Below are 21,494 nucleotides of genomic sequence, written 5' to 3' on the forward strand. Positions count from 1 at the left end.
TTATTTTTGTTTTAAACCCAACAGGTACACTACCAACATTTGCAACATTTTACAATATGTGTTAATGTTATCCATAATTTATTTCGAATTTGTCTACCCATTACAATATAAACTATGAAATTCAAAGAGAATCCAATCATGATACTGAGGTCTGTATATGGTTTTATTGTAAAATACAATGACCACGGTTTGATTATTTTGAACTCGTACAGAGTAAAAAGCGAAACGGTGACAAAAAACATTGACTCTGATAAAATAAATATCACACAAATGAGTACTACTGTTATTGCTGAAATTCGGTTTCTTTTCTGCACAGCTGGACTGTCCGTCCATGGTAGGTTTCTTCTTAGAATTGTTAACTTGCAAATCATATAAACTGTACAAAAAACTATGACTAAACACGCTACAATGGAACACCCGTTAACCATAATATAAAAGTATATGTATAAAGTTAGAACAACAGGAGTAAAACAACAAGTGTCATTTACATTCACAATTGATAATGAATGATAAAGAATTGGAGAAAAAATAAAAGTGCAAATAAGAAATGTAAATATAGAACATATAACGCTCACAGTTTTATTCAGATGACGCTTACTCCACATTGGCCATAGAAGAGCTGCAGTTTTCTGTAGACATAAAAGTGTTGTTAGAAGAAGGGATACAAAGTGGAAGGTATATTTTAACTCATTAAGAAAACTATATAGTAAACACTGTGGAAAGTCACACATGTACAACTGAGGCATTCCATCACTGAAATCAATCTGGTTATCATATATTTGATAGCTGATAAGTATTGGAATTGTCATCAGGATTGCGGCAGTAGTATCAGATATAGCCAGAGCTGAAAGAAGAATGGTGACTGGTGTTCGATTCTCTTGTTTCAGAAATATATACAAGATAAAACCGTTAACCAATGTTATTTGTGCTACTATTGCCAATTCTAAATAAACCATTTTTAAGTATGTCATTGGCAGTCTCACTTGAAAATATCCTAGTCCAGTTGGGCACATCGGGCGGATTTTATTCCAATAATCTGAAAATTTAAAAAAAAACACGCATGCAAATATCACAATTCTAAATATATTGGTAAAAAGACAGTAGAAAAAACAATATTGAGTGCAAGTCCTCTCTTGCCTGTATTTCATTTGATATTTCACATCAATAATGAGAATTGCAAATAAAATAACATATTATAAGCCTGGTATCTTTTATCGGTTATCAGTTGACTTTGCCATGTGATTATGGACTTTCCAAATTGATTTTCCTCTGAGTTCAGTATTTTTGTGATTTTACTTTTTATTCCATGTTTTTGTTGCTTAATATTATTTTTTGTCCTTTACTGCCCTTTACTTCGTTTGTTTATAGATTATGACATGGATAGAAAAAAGCAACACAGAGTCAGGATGCACGTGAACAGTACGTGAAGTGGTGAACAGATGTTTAATTTCTTATTACTTATTTTTGTATTTTGCATTTGTTAATCAAACCGTTGTCAAAGTAGTTTTCAAAGATACCAGCCTTATAATTTAATACCCCACACTCGCGTTTTGTAGACTTATCAGTGACGCTAAGATCAAAATAGTTAAAGGCCAATCAAGTATAAAGTCCAAGAGCGTTGGGGACCCAATGTGTTAAGGGCATACGATACAGTTTTGATCCTGTATTTACAAGTTCATGAAAATTTGCATATATGCTATTTTTTACCTGATTTAATCAAAGATGTAATAACAAATATACCTTCATTTGCTACTTTTTGAGTAAAATTATGTCGAAATTTTGTATATTTGCTCAAATTTCAGATTTGTGGCCGTAATTTCTTTTTCGAAAGAAAGACATAACTTCTTTGTTATAAAAGATAAACACAAATTGTTTTTTGTTAAATAATCGGCAATTTCTGTATTTGATAAATATGTTATTTTTTTTATTTAGAAATAATTTTTTTTTATCAAATGTCATGAATTGAGGAAAAAGCGTCATGTATTACTGCATGTTTATAAAAATTTAAAAAAATCCTCTATTTACAGTTTTATAAAATTTGAGTCACATAATCTCCCTGCAAAATGAAACAAATTGCCGTTTTGAAAAATAGGGGTCTATGAACTTGTTTTCAAATTAAATCAGTTTGAATGATAAAAATCAGTCGAAAAATGCATCTGTTACTGATATCTCCCAGTTTGACGTCGCTAAAATAACATTTTACGTTAGCAACGTCATTACCTCCCCTGTAACTGTTTCGTATGCCCTTAAATGACTCTGTACATTACAATATTTTAGAACCTAATAATAATACAATGTATCTACTTTAACTTTATAAGTTTCTTTACCTTCTCTTTCATCATTGTTATTTTCTAGCAATATGCTGGCATTTGTCGAAGCTCCAACAAGAGGTATCATGGTTAAGGTATCGCCATACGGAAAACCTGTCGGAAACATAAAATACGGGAAGGCCATTATTATATAGTAGTATAGTATTGTTAGTCTTGTAAAAAAAAATTTATCTTAGTTTTTTGAGTATATATCGAAGTTTATGCCATTGCGTTGTCAGTTTATTTTCGATTAATGAGTTTGACTGTCCCTCTGGTATATTTCGTCCCTCTTTTAGTACGACTTCCATTATCACTAACCTAGTACACATTTTGGTTTAGTGCCAGCTGAAACACGCCTCGGGGTGCGAGAGTTTCTCTCTACATTGAAGACCCATTGGTGGCCTTCGGCTGTTGTCTGCTCTTTGGTTGGGTTTTTGTCTCTTTGACACATTCCCCAATTCCATTCTCAATTTTATTCTGACGATTTAGATACAATACGGGTTTTTATTTTGAATTATAAAACTCATTTTTGAGTTATATTGTATGTGCTGATTGTTTTTGTACACCTGTTGATAATCCTAATCGTTATCCTTTGTTTCAAGTCTCGATTCGGTTAATCTTTATATTTTACATATGTACATGGATGTGTCGTGTAAAGATTACCAACCGGCAAACCCAAGGGTTACAGGGACAATTCTACACATCCAAGCATTATGAAACTATAAATATGACATAAAACATAAATCAGTGAAGGTATGTCTTACATAAAGACAGTTATCAAGGCAAAACAAGACACTTCTTATCGAGTAGGTGTTATCATTTTGTCGGATTGTTTTGTTATTCTGCTTTTTTCCATTTTATATTCTCGCTTCCAAAACAAATAGCTGAATATCCATAAACATTTCAGAAACATTTCAATTTCATGTTATGGTTCACCTTCTATCCTTTTTTTTTTGCTACATGAACATAGCAACATAGAACTTCCTTATCAATAAACAGAAGTAGATATGTAGGATTCTAAAGTGCTATGGGGACGCTTAAGTACGATGGTCACGCTAAAGTGCGAAAGTCTACGCTAAAGTCCGATGCCTCCGCACGCTAAAGTGCGATGCTCCGCGAAAGTATAGACTTACGAAATGTAGTTGGATTATGACGTTTACCGCCGCTTATACAAACCGAAAATGAACATGCCGGAAGATGAAATAAATAATGGGGTCGAACAGATGCATATTAATATTTACGTCTACGTTAAAATATTGTCGATTGTATTAAAGACTATTAACGTCGGTAAAAAAAAAGGTACCTGTTTTCAAGCGTACATAAATTGTTCATTAAAAAATCAGTGTGTACATTGTAGCTAGTAAAATATACCGTATTAGCAATCGCTACAAAAATAGGGAAAGCTAAAACAACAACCTCTTTCTCTTGCATTTAATTTAAAGCCTGTTCAAATAAATTCTATTGATTCCGACAATGACCGAATTTTGTATTTGCAACTGCTAGCTTTAAGGGGATGAGTTTACATTAATAAGCTGTGTAAACGGCAAGCTACATCAATTATCCAATATGCCCGTCGTCCTGAATATGCATGAAATATTTGTCACTGGACGTTAAGCAACCAACAATCAATCCAATACATCCGAATTGTGAAAAATTCCTTTAAAGGAAATATAGTATTTTGTGACACCTAAATAACCTATTTTTTGAATTATTACTAGGTCAGTCTTTTAAATCTTGAAACAGTCACATAAGACTATCGGTAAAGTAAAAGCCTATCGCATTATATTTTATATCATAGCAAACTTGATTTTGCATAAATACTAATTTTAACATTAGTGCCCTTGAACCTTTTTGTTTTGTTCCATCGCATTTTAGCGTGCTATACCATCGCACTTTAGCAAACAAACATCCATCGTACTTTAGCGTGAGAAACCATCGTACTTTAGCGTAGACCATCGCCACTTTAGCGTGACCATCGCATTTTATAGTACCATCGCACTTTAGCAAACAAACAACCATCGTACTTTAGCGTGAGAAACCATCGTACTTTAGCGTAGACCATCGCCACTTTATCGTGACCATCGCATTTTATAGTACCATCGTACTTTAGCGTCCTACATATGTAGAGCATGTTAATATTTGTGACTCTCAGTGTCAGTGTCAGTGTCAGTGTAAGTGTCAGTGTCAGTGTCTGTGTTTTTCTTTTTCTTTAATAATATTGATTCTTTTTGTAGCATGGTTTCTTGCAACTTTATGTTTAAGATGCTGGTTAATATAAGTGCAGTGTGTGACATCTATGTTTATCATTATAAGGAAGACACTATATCAAGGGCACAGTCAAAACCAGTGAGGTGAAAACAAACGGATATCACCGTGACTTAACAAATAATACGAACTGTCACTGTGATAACGATTAGCATAGGAAAGACAACAGTAATTGGTTCATTTTCTGTAAACAAACAGTTTGGCTGTATTTACGTAGTTTCAAAAATAAATTAATGTCAAAATAAGACATGTTCAACTTTCGACTGTTGTAAGGAAAAGAGTGCCAGAGTACTTTACTATTATTATATGAAATTATGTTAAACTCTCTGTAATTCCTAAACCATAATGAGCTATTAAATAAAATAAAAACCCGATGTGGTTTTTTTTCAAATTAAAGATCTCTGTTCATTTTCATGTAATTATATCCCCCGAAAAGTACACTAAACTAATTTTAAAACTGTCATCTGTTCTCGAAATGTTGGGCTCAAGATGTAAGATGAAAAATAATATTACTCCGGAATATTTATCAACCTTAGTTCCAGAGTCCCATGCAGCCATACATTATCATAATACGAGAAACTCGTCCCTAATACCCCCTGTTCGAACAAGAACAGCACTGTATTCAAATTATTTTTTACCGGCAACTGTACGTTCATGGAATCTCCTCCCTGAGAATTCTAAGACCAGTACTTCGGTGGGGGCATTCAGGAATTGTGTCCAGTCTCGGGCGATTAAACCTCCAAATTATTATTACATTGGTAAGCGTTTAGGTCAAATTTATCACTCAAGACTTCGTATGCAATGCAGTTCTCTAAATCATCATCTTTTTGTTAAAAATATAGTGGATTCGCCACTTTGTTTATGTGGTGCTATAGAAACTACAGCGCACTACTTGTTGCACTGCCCCCGTTTTCACATTATGCGTGAACAGCATTTTTATAATATCAATATAATACATTTTTTGTCGGAAGAAATCTTGCTACACGGTACAACGGACTTCAGCTACGAACAAAACATTGAAATATTCTTGGCAGTTCAAACATTTATACTCAGTAGCAAAAGATTTGTCATATGATAGCACGCATCTTGTTCAACAAGTAATACTTATATCTATAATTGTGTCCGTTCAGAAACATACACTTTATTATTCCGATGTATATATTTTTTTCTTCTTTCTTGTGTGTCACAAACCTTATTATATGTTTTTTTCTTCTTTCCATCTAGTGTAACATTGTTATTTTTTATAACATTTTACCCTTTGAGTATTAAAATATGAAATGTTCTTATTAGGAAACGGATTAATATAAGCTAAGAGCTTGTTTCTGGATCCTATTAATTATTTTACTTGTATTATTATGTAAATGCCTATGTATGTACCTGAATATAATTAATAAAATATGTTTACACTAAGATGTAAGAATAATTCGTCTTATTACACTCTAAATATTGAATGTCATCCTTGAATAAAACAAAATGTGTTATCGTGTTGCTGTGAAATTGATACACGCTCAGTCTAATGTTGTAAGAATGTGTTATCGTGTTGCAGTGAAATTGATACACGCTCAGTCTAATGTTGCAAGAATGTGTTATCGTGTTGCAGTGAAAATGATACACGCTCAGTCTAATGTTGTAAGAATGTGTTATCGTGTTGCAGTGAAACTGACACACGCTCAGTCTATTGTTGTAAGAATGTGTTATCGTGTTGCAGTGAAATTGATACACGCTCAATCTATTGTTGTAAGAGTGTGTTATCGTGTTGCAGTGAAAATGATACACGTTCAGTCTATTGTTGTAAGAATGTGTTATCGTGTTGCAGTGAAATTGATTCACGCTCAGTCTATTGTTGTAAGTATGTGTTATCGTGTTGCAGTGAAAATGATACACGCTCAGTCTATTGTTGTAAGAATGTGTTATCGTGTTGCAGTGAAAATGATACACGCTCAGTCTATTGTTGTAAGAATGTGTTATCGTGTTGTAGTGAAAATGATACACGCTCAGTCTAATGTTGTAAGAATGTGTTATCGTGTTGCAGTGAAAATGATACACGCTCAGTCTATGGTTGTAAGAATGTGTTATCGTGTTGCAGTGAAATTGATACACGCTCAGTCTATTGTTGTAAGAATTTGTTATCGTGTTGCAGTGAAAATGATACACGCTCAGTCTATTGTTGTAAGAATGTGTTATCGTGTTGCAGTGAAAATGATACACGCTCAGTCTTATTTTGTAAGAATGTGTTATCGTGTTGCAGTGAAAATGATACACGCTCAGTCTATTGTTGTAAGAATGTGTTATCGTGTTGCAGTGAAAATGATACACGCTCAGTCTATTGTTGTAAGAATGTGTTATCGTGTTGCAGTGAAATTGATACACGCTCAGTCTATTGTTGTACGAATGTGTTATCGTGTTGCAGTGAAATTGATACACGCTTAGTCTATTGTTGTAAGAATGTGTTATCGTGTTGCAGTGAAATTGATACACGCTCAGTCTATTGTTGTAAGAATGTGTTATCGTGTTGCAGTGAAATTGATACACGCTCAGTCTATTGTTGTAAGAATGTGTTATCGTGTTGCAGTGAAATTGATACACGCTCAGTCTATTGTTGTAAGAGTGTGTTATCGTGTTGCAGTGAAAATGATACACGCTCAGTCTATTGTTGTAAGAATGTGTTATCGTGTTGCAGTGAAATTGATACACGCTCAGTCTATTGTTGTAAGAATGTGTTATCGTGTTGCAGTGACATTGATACACGCTCAGTCTAATGTTGTAAGAATATCCGAAAATCAGTGAATTCATGGGTTTTTATCGATTTCATTGATTAAAAATCACCTACCTCAAAATATAACTATTTCTTCATTTCTTGACCTGTTTTTATTTTTAAATTACATACGGGGAAAAACACTAAAAACGATTTACACAGCTTTGCTTTAAAGTATTCCCCTTCAATCATTCTGCCGGTTTGCAATGCGCAAATCATAAAGTACTGTTGTCTCTATTCATAATGATTTGCATTTATATACTATTTGTTCATGCTTATATCCATAATCTATGTTATAATGTGTGTTTGTGTGTGGGAGGGGGACAATGCCTACAGGTCCCGGGGTTATGTCTATTCATAATGATTTGCATTTATATACTATTTGTTTATGCTTATATCCATAATCTATGTTATAATGTGTGTTTGTGTGTGGGAGGGGGACAATACCTACTGGTCCCGGGGTTATGTCTATGAATTGCAACTTACGAAAGATATGGGGCGGAATCAGGGTCATAATTTGCGCTTTTAGCGTATTTTAAATCCATTTAAGTGTATGCTTAAATGATTCAGGCATATGCTTCCTCCATCTTGGATTATAAAAAACAGAGAACCAAAGGTCCAGATTTTCTATCAAGTTAGAAAGATTTGATGCAGGAATGGAGATGTTTAATATGAATTTTCATTTAAAAGAACAAATTTAAAAGACTATAAATTATAAATATTAATATTTTTGAAATTGTTGATTATTTTTGGTTGTTTTAAAAAAAAAAAAATTGGCATTTTAAGCGGAGGTAACTCTAAAACAGTGCATTTTCTGAAGGAATCTACATGGAATTTTCCTATTTTGTATTTTAGCCGGAAAAAACGTACGGTGACCCTATCTTTTGTTTTGATATTGTGAAAACATTGTCTGAAAGCTATCTTTTCCTTAATTATTTAACAATTCTATCATTTTGTTTAGTTTCAAATCCCGAAAGGGTATTTTTTCCTGTATAATTCATACAAAATGTGTCATTTTGTCACGTCCTGTAGCTTGAGAAAATGCGCGGTGACCTATCATTTCTATTATATTTTTCAACATATATCAATAGATACTACCTTTTGGCAAAGTATGAACAAATTCTATCATTTTTATTTTAGACTCCCATACCACCTTAATTCGATATTTATGATCTTGATTCCACATAATAGAAAGCTATCACCAAAATTTGCAAATCTTGTTTTACAACTATGAATTAACTCATCATAGATACCAGGATTGATATTTTATATGTTATATTTACGCCAGACGCAAGTTTAGTCTACAAAAGACTCATCAGCAACGCTCGAATAAATTAATGTTAAAAAGACCAAATAAAGAACGAAGTTGAAGATAATTGAGGCCAAAAAATCTTAAAAGTTTTGCCAAATACAGCTAAGGTAATCTGTATCTGAGGTAGAAAAGCCTTAGTATTTCAAATATTCAAAGTTTTGTTAACAGTTAATTTATAATAATTATGAACATATTATCATAATAACTCAAGTCAACACAGAAGTGCTGACAACTGCGTTAGTGATACCCTAGTGGAATTAAAACTACACCAGTAGTGGCATCGACCCAGTGGTTGCAAATAAACTAATCTTATAAACCAGGAATGACATTTTATATTTACGCTAGACACGGATCTATCTTAAATTAGATACAAAACAAAATAAGTTTTTCTTCACTCTAGACTAATTTATGAAAAATAATATCAATCTGGCAAAACTTTTGAAGACATTGTCAAAGTTAGCAATAATTACTAATGGAAGTTAAGCAAACAAAAAATAAATCATTAAGAAGATTGATATTTACAATCGCATCTTTTGAAAACACAGATATCAAAAAGTGTACATCATAAAGTTAATAAATCTTTTTATCTCAACTAAACATTACCTATTCAAAATATTAATAACCTACTCAAACAAATTACTAGTTCTGAGTTTACGAAATCAGGTCTAATTTACTTATTGTTTTATCTTACTTAAAAATGAAAAAAAAAAACAATTTTATGAAAGCAGATTTTGTTATAGTCAATATTAGATATCTATAAACATGATAAATAAAGGCAACAGTAGTATACCGCTGTTCAAAGTACATAAATCGATAGAGAAAAAAAAAACAAATCCGGGATACATACTAAAAACTGAGGAAAACGTATTAAATATACGAGAACTACGACACAACAGAGACACAACACCGAAACGTAACACACAGAGAAACAAACTATAATGTAACAATGGTCATTTTCCTGACTTGGTACAGGGCATTTTATGAAAAAAAGGTGTGTTGAACCTGGTTTTGTGGCATGCCAAACCTCCGGCTTTAATGACAGTTTTAATTATAATTATCAAAAATAGTTTTATACACCAGACGCGCGCTACGTCCACACAAAACTATGCCCAGATTTTAAAAGTTTGAAAGCCGTAACAACTATCAAATTGAAGATCGCCGAGGACCAAAAGTTCCAAAAAGTTGTGAGGCGACGGTTATCCGCCTTGGACAAAACATCATTATTATCAAGAATAGTACATAGTTTTGCAAACAGTAAATTTTATACAATGACTATATAATAGATATACATGATTAAACTGAAGTGGTGACTAGCTATAGTATAAAAAACAAATAAATTACAAAATCACAGCCCTATTAGTCATAGTCAATGCAACGCCCAAATAAACTATATAAATTTCTAAAACGTGTTACGAAAATTGAGAGAATTTGGATGAAATTCAAGATTAGATTTCTATGACTTATCTAACTTATATTAATAACAGTGAACATTATAATACTAATGAATATTTGATTGAAGTAGTTATTAGATAATTAATTGTATTATCTAGCTTTGTGGTTGTTTTTCTGATCAAACTGCAAACCACATATATAGTGTAAATTTCGTTGATCCAAAATTAAATCTACCAAATGAACTAGATGAGTAGTTACCACCCAATACAACACAATAATACAACAGAATAAATACGATTTACAACTACAGACATTAAAACATTTGAAAAAATTTGATGACAACAACAAATACAACATCAAAACCCAGCACATTAGTTTGGCATGGATAAGTACCGTGCCACATCTTAAAGCAATACGAATTCATACTCAGAAAAACAGTCACCTTCGGGAATAAGTTATGTTCGGTAATAAAGACAAAGATACATCGTATGGATCAACCAATTTGTGATGGTGTCCGTAAAATTTACAGAGTGTCATTTTTAATCTGTCCTCATAATTTTGTTGGAGCAGTTTCTGCGTGAGGAGCACACTCCTGTATATGAAGTCCGTATAGTGTGAACCTGCACAAGAATAACGTATTAATTGAGATATAAAACACCATACGAAGGGGCAGAGGCTATGTTACTGCTGAGAAATGGGAAATTATTAATTGGGAAGTTGAAATCGTCCCGTTTATTATAGATTTTCGTGTGAAGTCGTCCATCTGTGTCAATATTGAGGAAAAGATCAAGGTATGAAGCAGTCCTTCTAGTATCAGAAGTATCCTTAATTTCAATATAAAAAAGATGTGGTATGATTGTCAATGAGACAACTGTCCACAAGTAACCAAAAATGATACATACATTAACAACTATAGGTCATCGTATGGCTTTCAACAATGAGAAAAGCCCATACAGCAGTTCGCTGGGATATATGAGATGCAAGTATTGGTTGAAATATAGGTTATTCAGTGAAAGGACATCATCAATATATCGGAAAGTGAAATGAAAGAATTTCTCCAGGTGCTTTTTCTGTTTAAAAGGGTTTGCATGTATAAAAGTTTGTTAGCATTTTGAAAAAGACAATACAGTCTTATGAGCATGTAGAGCAATAAGAAGTAAAATAAACAAATATTGAACTCCGAGGAATATTCAAAAAGGAAGCTCCTAATCAAATGGCAAAATCAAATGCTCAAACATATCAAAAAATGGATAGCAAATGTCATACTCCTGACTTGAAACAGGCATTGTATGGCTAGCTAAACCTCTCACAAGTATGACAGTCGCATACAATTGTATTTTATTGACAAAGTTGTGTGAACAAAACAAACAAACATAATAAGTTTAATAAAATGAAATGTCTTAAAATATGTCCAAACATGAATAAATGTACATTGACACAGCATACTAAGTATTTGATTTTAAGACAACCGCACTCGCTCTCGAAAGCATTACTCAGATATCAATAGAGATAATTTTCAAAATACAGTTATATTGACCATTATCATCATAATTGATTGTTATACTAATTAATACCCTGTTTATGTTTGCATTTATGAAGGCCTCATGGAAGGTTGGTTAAATAACTAACTGTGTAACCCTCTTAAAATAGAGTATTGTTGTATTGTTACCAGTATTTAAAAACATACTGGAGCGTTAACAAAACAACAACATCTATGATTGAAAATGCAGTTTATTGCGTAACAACATCGTTAAAACAATCTTTAGGACAGACTTATGTGACGTATGAAATGAAAATGTTTTTAAAATACTTGCTTTTACACTCACTTGTTTCCAAAATTGGTGCAGATGATAAACTGTAGTCATACTTATTGTGTGTAGTCAAGTCTGAAGACAACCCATAGCCATTGGTGAATTTTGTGGTGATTTTCGGAGATACATCAAAGTCACTCTTGTATGTGGTTGCTCGGTCCAAAAATATACTATAGTCGTTCCTAAATGTGGTTGTCCCGTCAGAAGATACACCATCGCCATACTTAGTAGTAATGTTCTGCTTTGGGTAAACTTCATCTTTATGTGCGTTCCCAAAATGAGAAAAACTGCATATTACAGAAATGACAGAGACCAAATACATTTCGGCCATTGTTATCAATTTAATTCGTTCGACTAGTTAGCTGTTGAACATCAGACACGAAGTGTGATAAAGCTAATAGTTTTGAGATATATAACAAACTTGGATTTAATGGTAATATGTCATCAAATAGCATTTTGGCGAAATGTCACCAATTTATTATGCTTTAAAAATGTCAGACAAATTTCATAATGATATTAAAGAGATCAAAAACGCAGATAAGTTCGATTAACAAAAGTCATCATTCGCTTAGTTTTAAATTGTATATTTCCTGGATCCCTCAAGATTCAAAATGGCTAAGTGCCATTCGACCAAAGTGAATACAAATGTAACTGTTCTGTAACAAAAGTATATTTTAAAAAGTACAGATTCGATTTTGAAAGTTTTTCTACCCTATTTAAATGTTGTCGTTTTTACAACAGGAGCAATGCATAGTCATCGAGATCAATATCATCCGTTACCTAAATGTTAGCTTAATTAATCATTTGCAATCATTTTTTACGAACAAAGTAAAATAACAAACAAACCGAATTCCACAGAAAATTTAAAATTCAAAGCTGCTTGTCAAATGGCAAAATCTAAAGATCAAACAAACCAAACTAAAGGTGTATATGATGCACAAATGTATATGAAAAATGTTGAGATGAGTAATAACAAGTTAAAGATAAATTATTCTTCTATTTTTAGGTATATAATTTACATTGAATGGGTAGGATAAGGGATTATGTATATTCCGTGAAGCTATCGGGGATTCTGTTAATCACTGGGAAAACCTGGGTTATAACATATAAGTACTACAATTGTCAGCTATTTTGCATAATCACTAGAAAAAGTCCGGGATTATCTGTTAAAACTAGAATGAAGAGAGAAGGAATAAAAGTAAAATAATGTATTCTATAAAATCATATTCAAATATATTTCGAAACATCAACTGCAAAATCTGAAGCACAAAGCAAAATCACAAAAAAAATGAAGTCCAAGGAAAATTCAAAAAAGAAATTCCCTGATCAAATGGGAAAATCAAAAGTTCAATTTCATCAAACGAGTGGATAACAACTGTCAAATTCCTGACTTGGTACAATACAAATCTTTTTTTTATAAACTACATTGTAAATTAGGAGAAAATCTTCTATGAGGGTCTTGATTTGGGGCTTCTTGTTTCTTTATACTTTAAATTGTAGATAACTTTTCTCTGTAAAGTTATTTTTATTTGGTCTTTATCTGTATTCCGTGCATTTAAGCACACGATCATTTGCTTCTATTTTTCTCAGTCCCTTTATTTTAATCTACTTTCGCCTTATTCACTATTGAAAAAACCGTTTAAGATCCTTTACCATTTAAAATTTTGCTATGCTTATCCTTTCTTGTTTTGCAACAACCCTGTACCCTTCTTTTTCCTACAAGAAAACCCAAAACCCTAGCATTTGCATATTGTATCCAATTGTAGTGAACATTGAAGTGAAACAACTTTTCCTTCAAGAAACATGAACTGAAGGTGCTAAAAAGTTCAATCAGACACATAAAATTTAGCTCCTTGTGTATCATCTACGCATAATTTTCAATTGTGTAGTCCTGTTCAGCCCTTTTATGAACGATGGCCATTTTAAACTTCTAGTACATTACTAGAACAGTTTTAGACAGTTCTGCTGACAGTTCTATGGTTAGATCTGATTTATTCAGTTCTGCTGACAGTTCTATGGTTAGATCTGATTTATTCAGTTCTGCTGACAGTTCTATGGTTAGATCTGATTTATTCAGTTCTGCTGACAGTTCTATGGTTAGATCTGATTTTTTCAGTTCTGCTGACAGTTCTATGGTTAGATCTGATTTATTCAGTTCTGCTGACAGTTCTATGGTTAGATCTGATTTATTCAGTTCTGCTGACAGTTCTATGGTTAGATCTGATTTATTCAGTTCTGCTGACAGTTCTATGGGTAGATCTGATTTATTCAGTTCTGCTGACAGTGCTATGGTTAGTAAGCACTTCGGTGTTGACATGAATATCAATTACATGGTCATTGTTATAAATTTACTGTTTGCAAAAGTTTGAATGAATTATTCGAAATACTATGAAGGTTCTTATCCCAGGCATATATTATATTAGCCGTATTTAGCAGAATTGTTTTAGTTAAGGGTCTTCAATTCTCTTAAATTTTATAATTGATTGGCTTTTTAACTATTTTGATTTGAGCGTCACTTATGAGCCTTAAGTAGATGAAACGCGTGTCTGGCGTAATAAATTATAAGCCTGATACCTTTGATAACTATTAACACCATTGGGTCGATGACACTGCAGGTGGACGTTTCGTCCCCGAGGGAATCGCCAGCCGATTAGTTAGCACTTCGGTGTTGACATGAATATCAATTATATGGTATTTTTATAAATTTACTGTTTGCAAAAGTTTGAATTATTCAAAATACTAGGGATGTTCTTATCCCAGGACTAGATTACTACGGTCGTATTTGGCACAAAATTTTGGAATTTCGGGTCCTCAATGCTTTTCAACTTTATAATTGTTTGACTTTTTAACTATTTTGATCTGAGCGTCACTGATGAGTCCTATGTTGACGAAACGCGCTATAATGGATGTAGTTCGAATCTCGTTCAAGGCAAGGTGAATTTGACTTCGAAAAAAATTGTTAAGGAATGCAACTTTTACTGAAATTGATCGGTAATACTCTTTGAGTACAACAATTTCTCAACAATAGAAATTAAAGGGCCTCTTTTATTTAGCTAATGTCGATGGAAGTAATATAAAACACATTCAAACAAAACAAACATTTTGTCACGGTTTTGTATACTGTTCAAAGTAATTAAGAATTGAATTAAGATAGAAAAAAAATATTATTCAATGGTTAAATAATAAAATTGATAGTAATTGTGATATTCTATGACGAACTGTATTTTATTTGACAATATTGTTTTTATCGATAAATAAATTTATCATATACTTAGACTAAATAACATATGATTATTACTGTATGATAATAGCATTAAATTAAACGTAAATTCCATATCATCGAATTGGTGCTTAGCGGGCTGATATGAAAAGTATATCACATGCTTCGATTGTTATGACATGCCTTTCCGTAACGTTATCGCATGACATTCCGGTGATACTCGGCAAATTCCGGAAAATACATCTCAATTCTACGTTTTCAGTGGAAAACATTACAAAGTAATGTACAAAACAATTATTTAGATACTGGAAAGTATATTGTGTAAAATAATTTAAAAAAAAAAACACAAAAAAAACAAACAAACAAATTAATAATAAATGCCTTTTTAAAAGTTTCAAACACAATTTAGAAAATTACTTTAAAAAATTGACTTTTCAAAACAGTGTTCATTATGAATATTGTTGAATAACTTTTTTTTTTGTCGGTTTGTACATATTTAGATATTTTTCTCTTCTGTTTGGGTACAATGTATACGATAGAATTCAAAGATTTCATATCGAATGTACTAAATTTGGGGTCCGACATCCGTAAACTTTTCACTCTTTGAAGTTCTATTTTAGAACCACGTAAAGGAATCAATATATGAATATGTTATTTTTCTCCATTGTTGAAGCATATGATAAAAAAGATCATAACATGTCATTTTTCATATCGCATGTATTATCAGCCCTTGGTCAATATCAGCCCTCGAGCCATTGTGAGTGACCGAAAATGCCATGTAATAATCTGATAGTATGGCCATTTAATTTCCATCTAATAAACGTCTAAATTTCACCAGTTGCTCCGATCGGTCTTAATCGGTGATCACTTACAAGAATTTGCTCAAGACTATTTAAAGATACTGAGTTTTGATTGTAAACTTTTTCTTTTGTTAACTAGTAAAAATATTTTTCTATTTTTGTAATCTTATTTAGCCTTACGTATTTTTCCACATTCGGCCTACATATGAGTGAAATATTTGCCACTGAACAAATAACGAAAATCAATCAACATAGTATGCATTATTAAAATATAGGTTAAGATTCAAAGTATGCAAGTCGTATTAATTGAGTAATTTATAAGTTATCTCTAGTATATGGTACAAATATATAGTTTACTTTTAGGTTTGCAAAAAATTATACTCTTTGTTAAAATCAGTTTTTAGTTATCTCCAATGAGATTAACAATAATCATTTCTTATTGGTAACGAAAAGTCATCTTTCAGATATTGATAATAATCTCTGGGTTGTATTTTTCCTGTGTTTCCGAATACTTTTTTAGCTAGATAAAGACCTTGGAGGAGAGAAGTTTAGTATGTTTGATAGTATAACTAAAGGTGATTATATCAAATCAGTGATATATTGTAAAAAGTAAAATAAAATAAAAATACGGAACTTTGGGGAAAATCAATTCGTAAAGTCCATAACCAAATGGCAAAATCAAAATACAACACGCATCAAAAACGAATGGACAAGAACTGTCATATTCCTGACTTGATACAGGCATTTTCAAAAGTAGAAAATGGTGGGATAAATCTGGTTCTATAGCGCTAGCCCTCTCACGTTGATGACAGTCTCTTCAAATTCCGTTATAATTTGGTTTAAGCCAGACAGATATGTAACTTTTGAGGGTTATGATAGCACGTCACATCAGTTGGTCTAAGTAATGAAACTACTCTTGTATTCCGATAACTGCTACAAAAAACACTTGTTGTTATTGCATAAAAAAAAATCACGTGTACTTTTATTTTATTTGTATTGTTGTATAACATATTGTACACTTATATTACGAACTGTCCTATATGTTGTGTGTGCTAGGTCAAATTAAATATTGGAATTTGAATTATTATTTGGTATTAGTTACATTATCGAACCTGGTGCTTTCGTAAGAACAAGACACTGCTTGACGAATAACATGTTTAAAAATAGTCTTACATTAAATCATGTCTTATGGCATGAGTTATTTAACGTATATATTAATGGACATATCTTCCTATATCTATATGATTTACAAGGCTGTTTAATATTAAATTTCATTACAACAGTTTATAATTGAACCTTAATGGTATAAGTCATATACAACAAATCTAACCCGTACCTTTCTTTTCCAAATTCTTAATATAGGCATAGCCATCTGTTTCAATTATCCACTACAACCTTTGATGTCCAATTTAGTGGAAAGGTCTCTTGTGAGTGACTTAATATCTTCAATTGTTATAACCACTGTTTCTGGTATGTACCAACTGCTAAAATTTCATTTAATGTATTACTGCGGCAAATAATTTTATTTCACAATTGCTGTAATAAAAAAAATAGTTAAATTAAAATATATATTCTTTTAATTATTATAGATAATATCGGTAACTAGGTTAACGGTACAGTTCATCTTAGGAACAGACTAAGTTCATCTAAACCTTACTATAAGCTAAGTTTAAAGTCTACTATGCGATACGGGCTTTGTTCATTGTTGAAGACCGTACGGTGACCAAAAATTGTTAATTCCTGTGCCAGTTTGTGTCTTGTGAAGAGATGTTTCATTTGCAACCATATCACATCTCTTTTTCTATACGTGTACGTCATCATCAAAGGATTTAGTAACATTTGAGATGAGAAAGCTACAGTAAAGGCACTTTTCTTACCTTGAATATTTGCCAGTTACATGCATTTTACGTATCCAGTATATTTTTCCATAGCCTTTGCTTTTCTTTAAAATACGAGTTAATAATGTTTTTAACTGTAAAATCATTTTATGAATTAGGTTAACCATCTGTATGATTTCATTAGTTTTCACATTTATCAGTTAGTAATAAACTGTACTAGATTCTATAAGCATTGCATAATTCTATTGAAGGGATCAAAAACATTGTCTTTTTCGTGTATTTTAAAATATATGTTCATGTTTAATGTATCCCATAATGTGTGATCGTCTATGGAGATTCCTCATTTTAAGCTAAATGAAGAAAATAAATAATAACATTAATATACCTTTCATATTCAAATCAAACATTAAAATATTTACCATCAAGGTTCCAGAAGTTTAATAACTGTTACAAAACTAAACGTAAATTGTATTTGCATTTTAATAAGATATAATAGTTTTATAAATAATTTGATATTAATCCAATTTAAATTAAAAATCTCGACATATATAAAATGTGAGCTATGTTTTGTTGGAATTAAATACAGATGGGTGTATATAGTTAATGAAGAGCTTTTCAAATATTTGAATGTATTTTAGTATTTATTTTTGTTTAACTGAAACAGTTCGTTTGAACATTCTTTCTCGTGTAAACTAAAGATAAAAGTACAAATATCATAAATTTATTGCATATACTTCTAAATTGAAAGCCTTTAAACGATTTTATCATGTTAGCACTTGGTTTTTAAATATTTCTTGTTACCCTTTGTCAAGACATGTTACTTAATTATGATCACTCCATCGACCAATGTAAAGATTAAGGTTGTCTATGTTTAGAATCGAACTATTGACAGGAAATATATGGTTTTCATTTTAAATTTAAATACCCTTTATTTACTTTCTAAACCAATCAGGCTGACTTCCTTGTATATTCTTTAAATAAGTACTTAAGATAAAATAGTTTAGGAACACAGGTATTTCAAGTCTAATAGTTCTTCAGAGACATCAGAATTGAGGTAAGACAATTCTAAAGATTTGTTCTAATTTTATACTAAAAAATTGTAGTTGATTATTTAAGTAATATACAAAGGTAGAATGTTTTAAAAGTGCTTAATGACTTGAAATACGGATCACAAAATATACGAAATTTACATTCATATCTATTCATTGGCATGTTTCAGTCACATGTTTGATACTGTGATATTTTACCAAAAAAAAACACATGGATTTTTTTTTATTTTTAGAGAAGGTCTCAAAAGTGCATATTCATCATATTCATTTTTTTAAATACTGCCCATTCAGATTCTCTTATTTTGTTATTTTGTTTTACAGAACCAAGAAACAATGGCTACTGTGTACGTCTTGTTTCTGCTTGTTTCACTGCTATCGAGAACCGAAGGTCAAAGCTGTGATTATAAAGGAACACTGTCAGGCCACACAACTTTAACCAAAGCGCTCCTAACCAGCTGCCCACGTGATACGACTTATATAGACATTTCGTACAATGACTTTACAACAGTTTCAGTCGATGCTTTTGATGGCTTTTATGCTTTGGCGAAGATAAACATTACCAATAATAAGATAACTGAATTACCTGTTGGTCTTTTTGATCAGTCGTTTAAAGCATCTCTAACAGAGCTTTATGGTAGCGATAATATAATTGAGTCGTTAAAGAATGACGTGTTCGAGAACAATTTCAATCTTAGAATCCTTGATCTAAGTAATAATATGTTAAATTTCATAGACACCAACGTCTTCCATAAGGATCTCTCAAAACTAGAACTGGTTAATATATCGTACAACCAGATGACATACTTTGAACCATGGCCATACATACCAGAAACACCTCAAACCGATGACATTGACTTAGTGTTTGACATTCAACACAACTTGATTGAAAAATTTACAAACACAATGAACTGGACATACAACCTTGTTGAGCCATACGAGTATTTGGTGAATCTACAGTTCAATAAGGTTTCTGAAATGTCTGATGACGTCATTTTTATGTACCGAGATAAGGTTGAAGATCAAAGTGTACTCACGGAATTACTAACATACAATGTCAACATAACAAACAATCCATACTTCTGCAATTGTAAATTGTATGAATTAGTTAGAGATCTGCATTCTTCGTTCTTTCTTTACTACAGAGTGGAAGAGTACCGGTACCGATGTGCTTCACCTCCTCATTTGGCAAATGTCGATTTGTTGCACGATTTGGATCTCGATCAGTTTGTTTGTAATATAACAGACAATTGTCCTTTAAACTGCACATGCCAAGAGAAACCATATATATCGACACTCGAAATGAACTGCACGAATGCAAACCTTCGCGAACTACCTCAAACTCTCCCGCCAATGTCAGATAATATCCAGTACGTTTCGCTATATCTTTCTGGAAACCGCATTACTGAAATTACAAAACGAAACTACAGTAACATTATTTATAATTTGACAGTTTCAAATAATTATATTAACTATATCGATGGAGAAGCTTTGAAGGAAATGGTTAATCTTAACAACTTAGACATTTCTGGAAATGCTTTAAAATTCGTACCAAAAGAAATACAAAAACTATCTTTTCACAAAGTCAAAGTTCGTGGAAATCCCTTCCAATGCGAATGTAATATGACATGGATGGCAGATTGGATCGCATTGTCAAATGGAGCTGATGAGTCTTCTATCACGTGTTCCTCTGATGAGAAGACACACGTCATCAAAGATGTAACAGAAAAGGGTCTGGGTTGCAACATATCAGACTTTGTCATCATATTCAGTGTGATAATGACTGTTGTTGTTGGAGTTATCATAGGTGGTATTATAACGGCAAGACGATGTCCATATGAAACTAAAGTGTTGATTTACCGTTTCTTCAAAATCAAACCAGATGGTAAATACAAGATTGATGAAGATATAACAATGCATTACGATGCGTACTTAAGTTATGACGGAGAGGATATCCAAGTTAGACAATGGATCAGAACTATTTTTATGAAAAAACTTGAGGAAAACGGAAAAAAGAAATACAAATTCTTCTGTCCTCTACGTGATGCCCTTGCTGGGGATGATTATGGTCCAACCCTTGTTCAGGAAATGACACAATCCCGCCGTATTTTTGTTTTATTATCTCCTGGATATTTTACAGACACATGGAGAATCTTTGAGTCAGATCAGGCAGAAATGGAACATAATGCTAGTAGTGAGAATCATCCACGTGTGGTATATATTATCTGGCATGATGAAAATGAAGTCATAAAACAAAATCTCCAAAAAGAACCATGGAAATCAAGACTTATAGGTAAACGTGTATTATCACCTGACAAAAGATTTTTCTGGTCCAAAATTCGTTATGAACTGCCAATTAAGCCAAGAAGCAAAATAAATCGTGTTAATAACAGCTACACTGATATTCAAGAGGCAGAAAGAGACGAACGACAACAAAACAATGACATAAAAGTGATATGTAAAAAAGACTTCATACCACTCGCTAATAGACCTCAATCAGCAGCAATCGGTGGTGTAAGTCATGATAATTTGTATTTAGAGGCTATAGAGTTATAATGTTGGAACTTAATCAAACACATTCTGTTATAAAAGTGCAATGTATTGTAAAAGTATTATGATAATTAGGTCTAGTAGAAGTATAGACATTGATTTTGTATTAGCGCGTCATGTTGAAGCTGCAATCTACGGCAGCTCAAAGTGATCTATTCATATGCAAAGGGCATTCATTAAAATATGTTGATTTTTA

At 32.1% G+C, this 21,494-nt stretch overlaps 1 protein-coding gene across 1 annotated transcript; it reads left to right on the top strand.

Annotated features, from left to right (window-relative positions):
- Window positions 1–18,661: 18,661 nt before the first annotated feature.
- Window positions 18,662–21,494, top strand: LOC134714498 (slit homolog 2 protein-like). The gene is made up of 2 exons (XM_063575794.1): window positions 18,662–18,756; window positions 19,073–21,494. The coding sequence occupies exon 2, from the start codon at window positions 19,085–19,087 to the stop codon at window positions 21,302–21,304; it is 2,220 nt and encodes a 739-aa protein (XP_063431864.1). The 5' UTR covers window positions 18,662–18,756; window positions 19,073–19,084; the 3' UTR covers window positions 21,305–21,494.

Source organism: Mytilus trossulus, chromosome 4 (genome assembly GCF_036588685.1).
Source record: "Mytilus trossulus isolate FHL-02 chromosome 4, PNRI_Mtr1.1.1.hap1, whole genome shotgun sequence".
In the NCBI taxonomy this organism is placed as follows: domain Eukaryota; kingdom Metazoa; phylum Mollusca; class Bivalvia; order Mytilida; family Mytilidae; genus Mytilus; species Mytilus trossulus.

Coding starts and splice junctions, on each gene's coding strand:
- LOC134714498 (XM_063575794.1), top strand. CDS start 19,085: ATGGCTACTGTGTACGTCTTGTTTCTGCTTGTTTCACTGCTATCGAGA.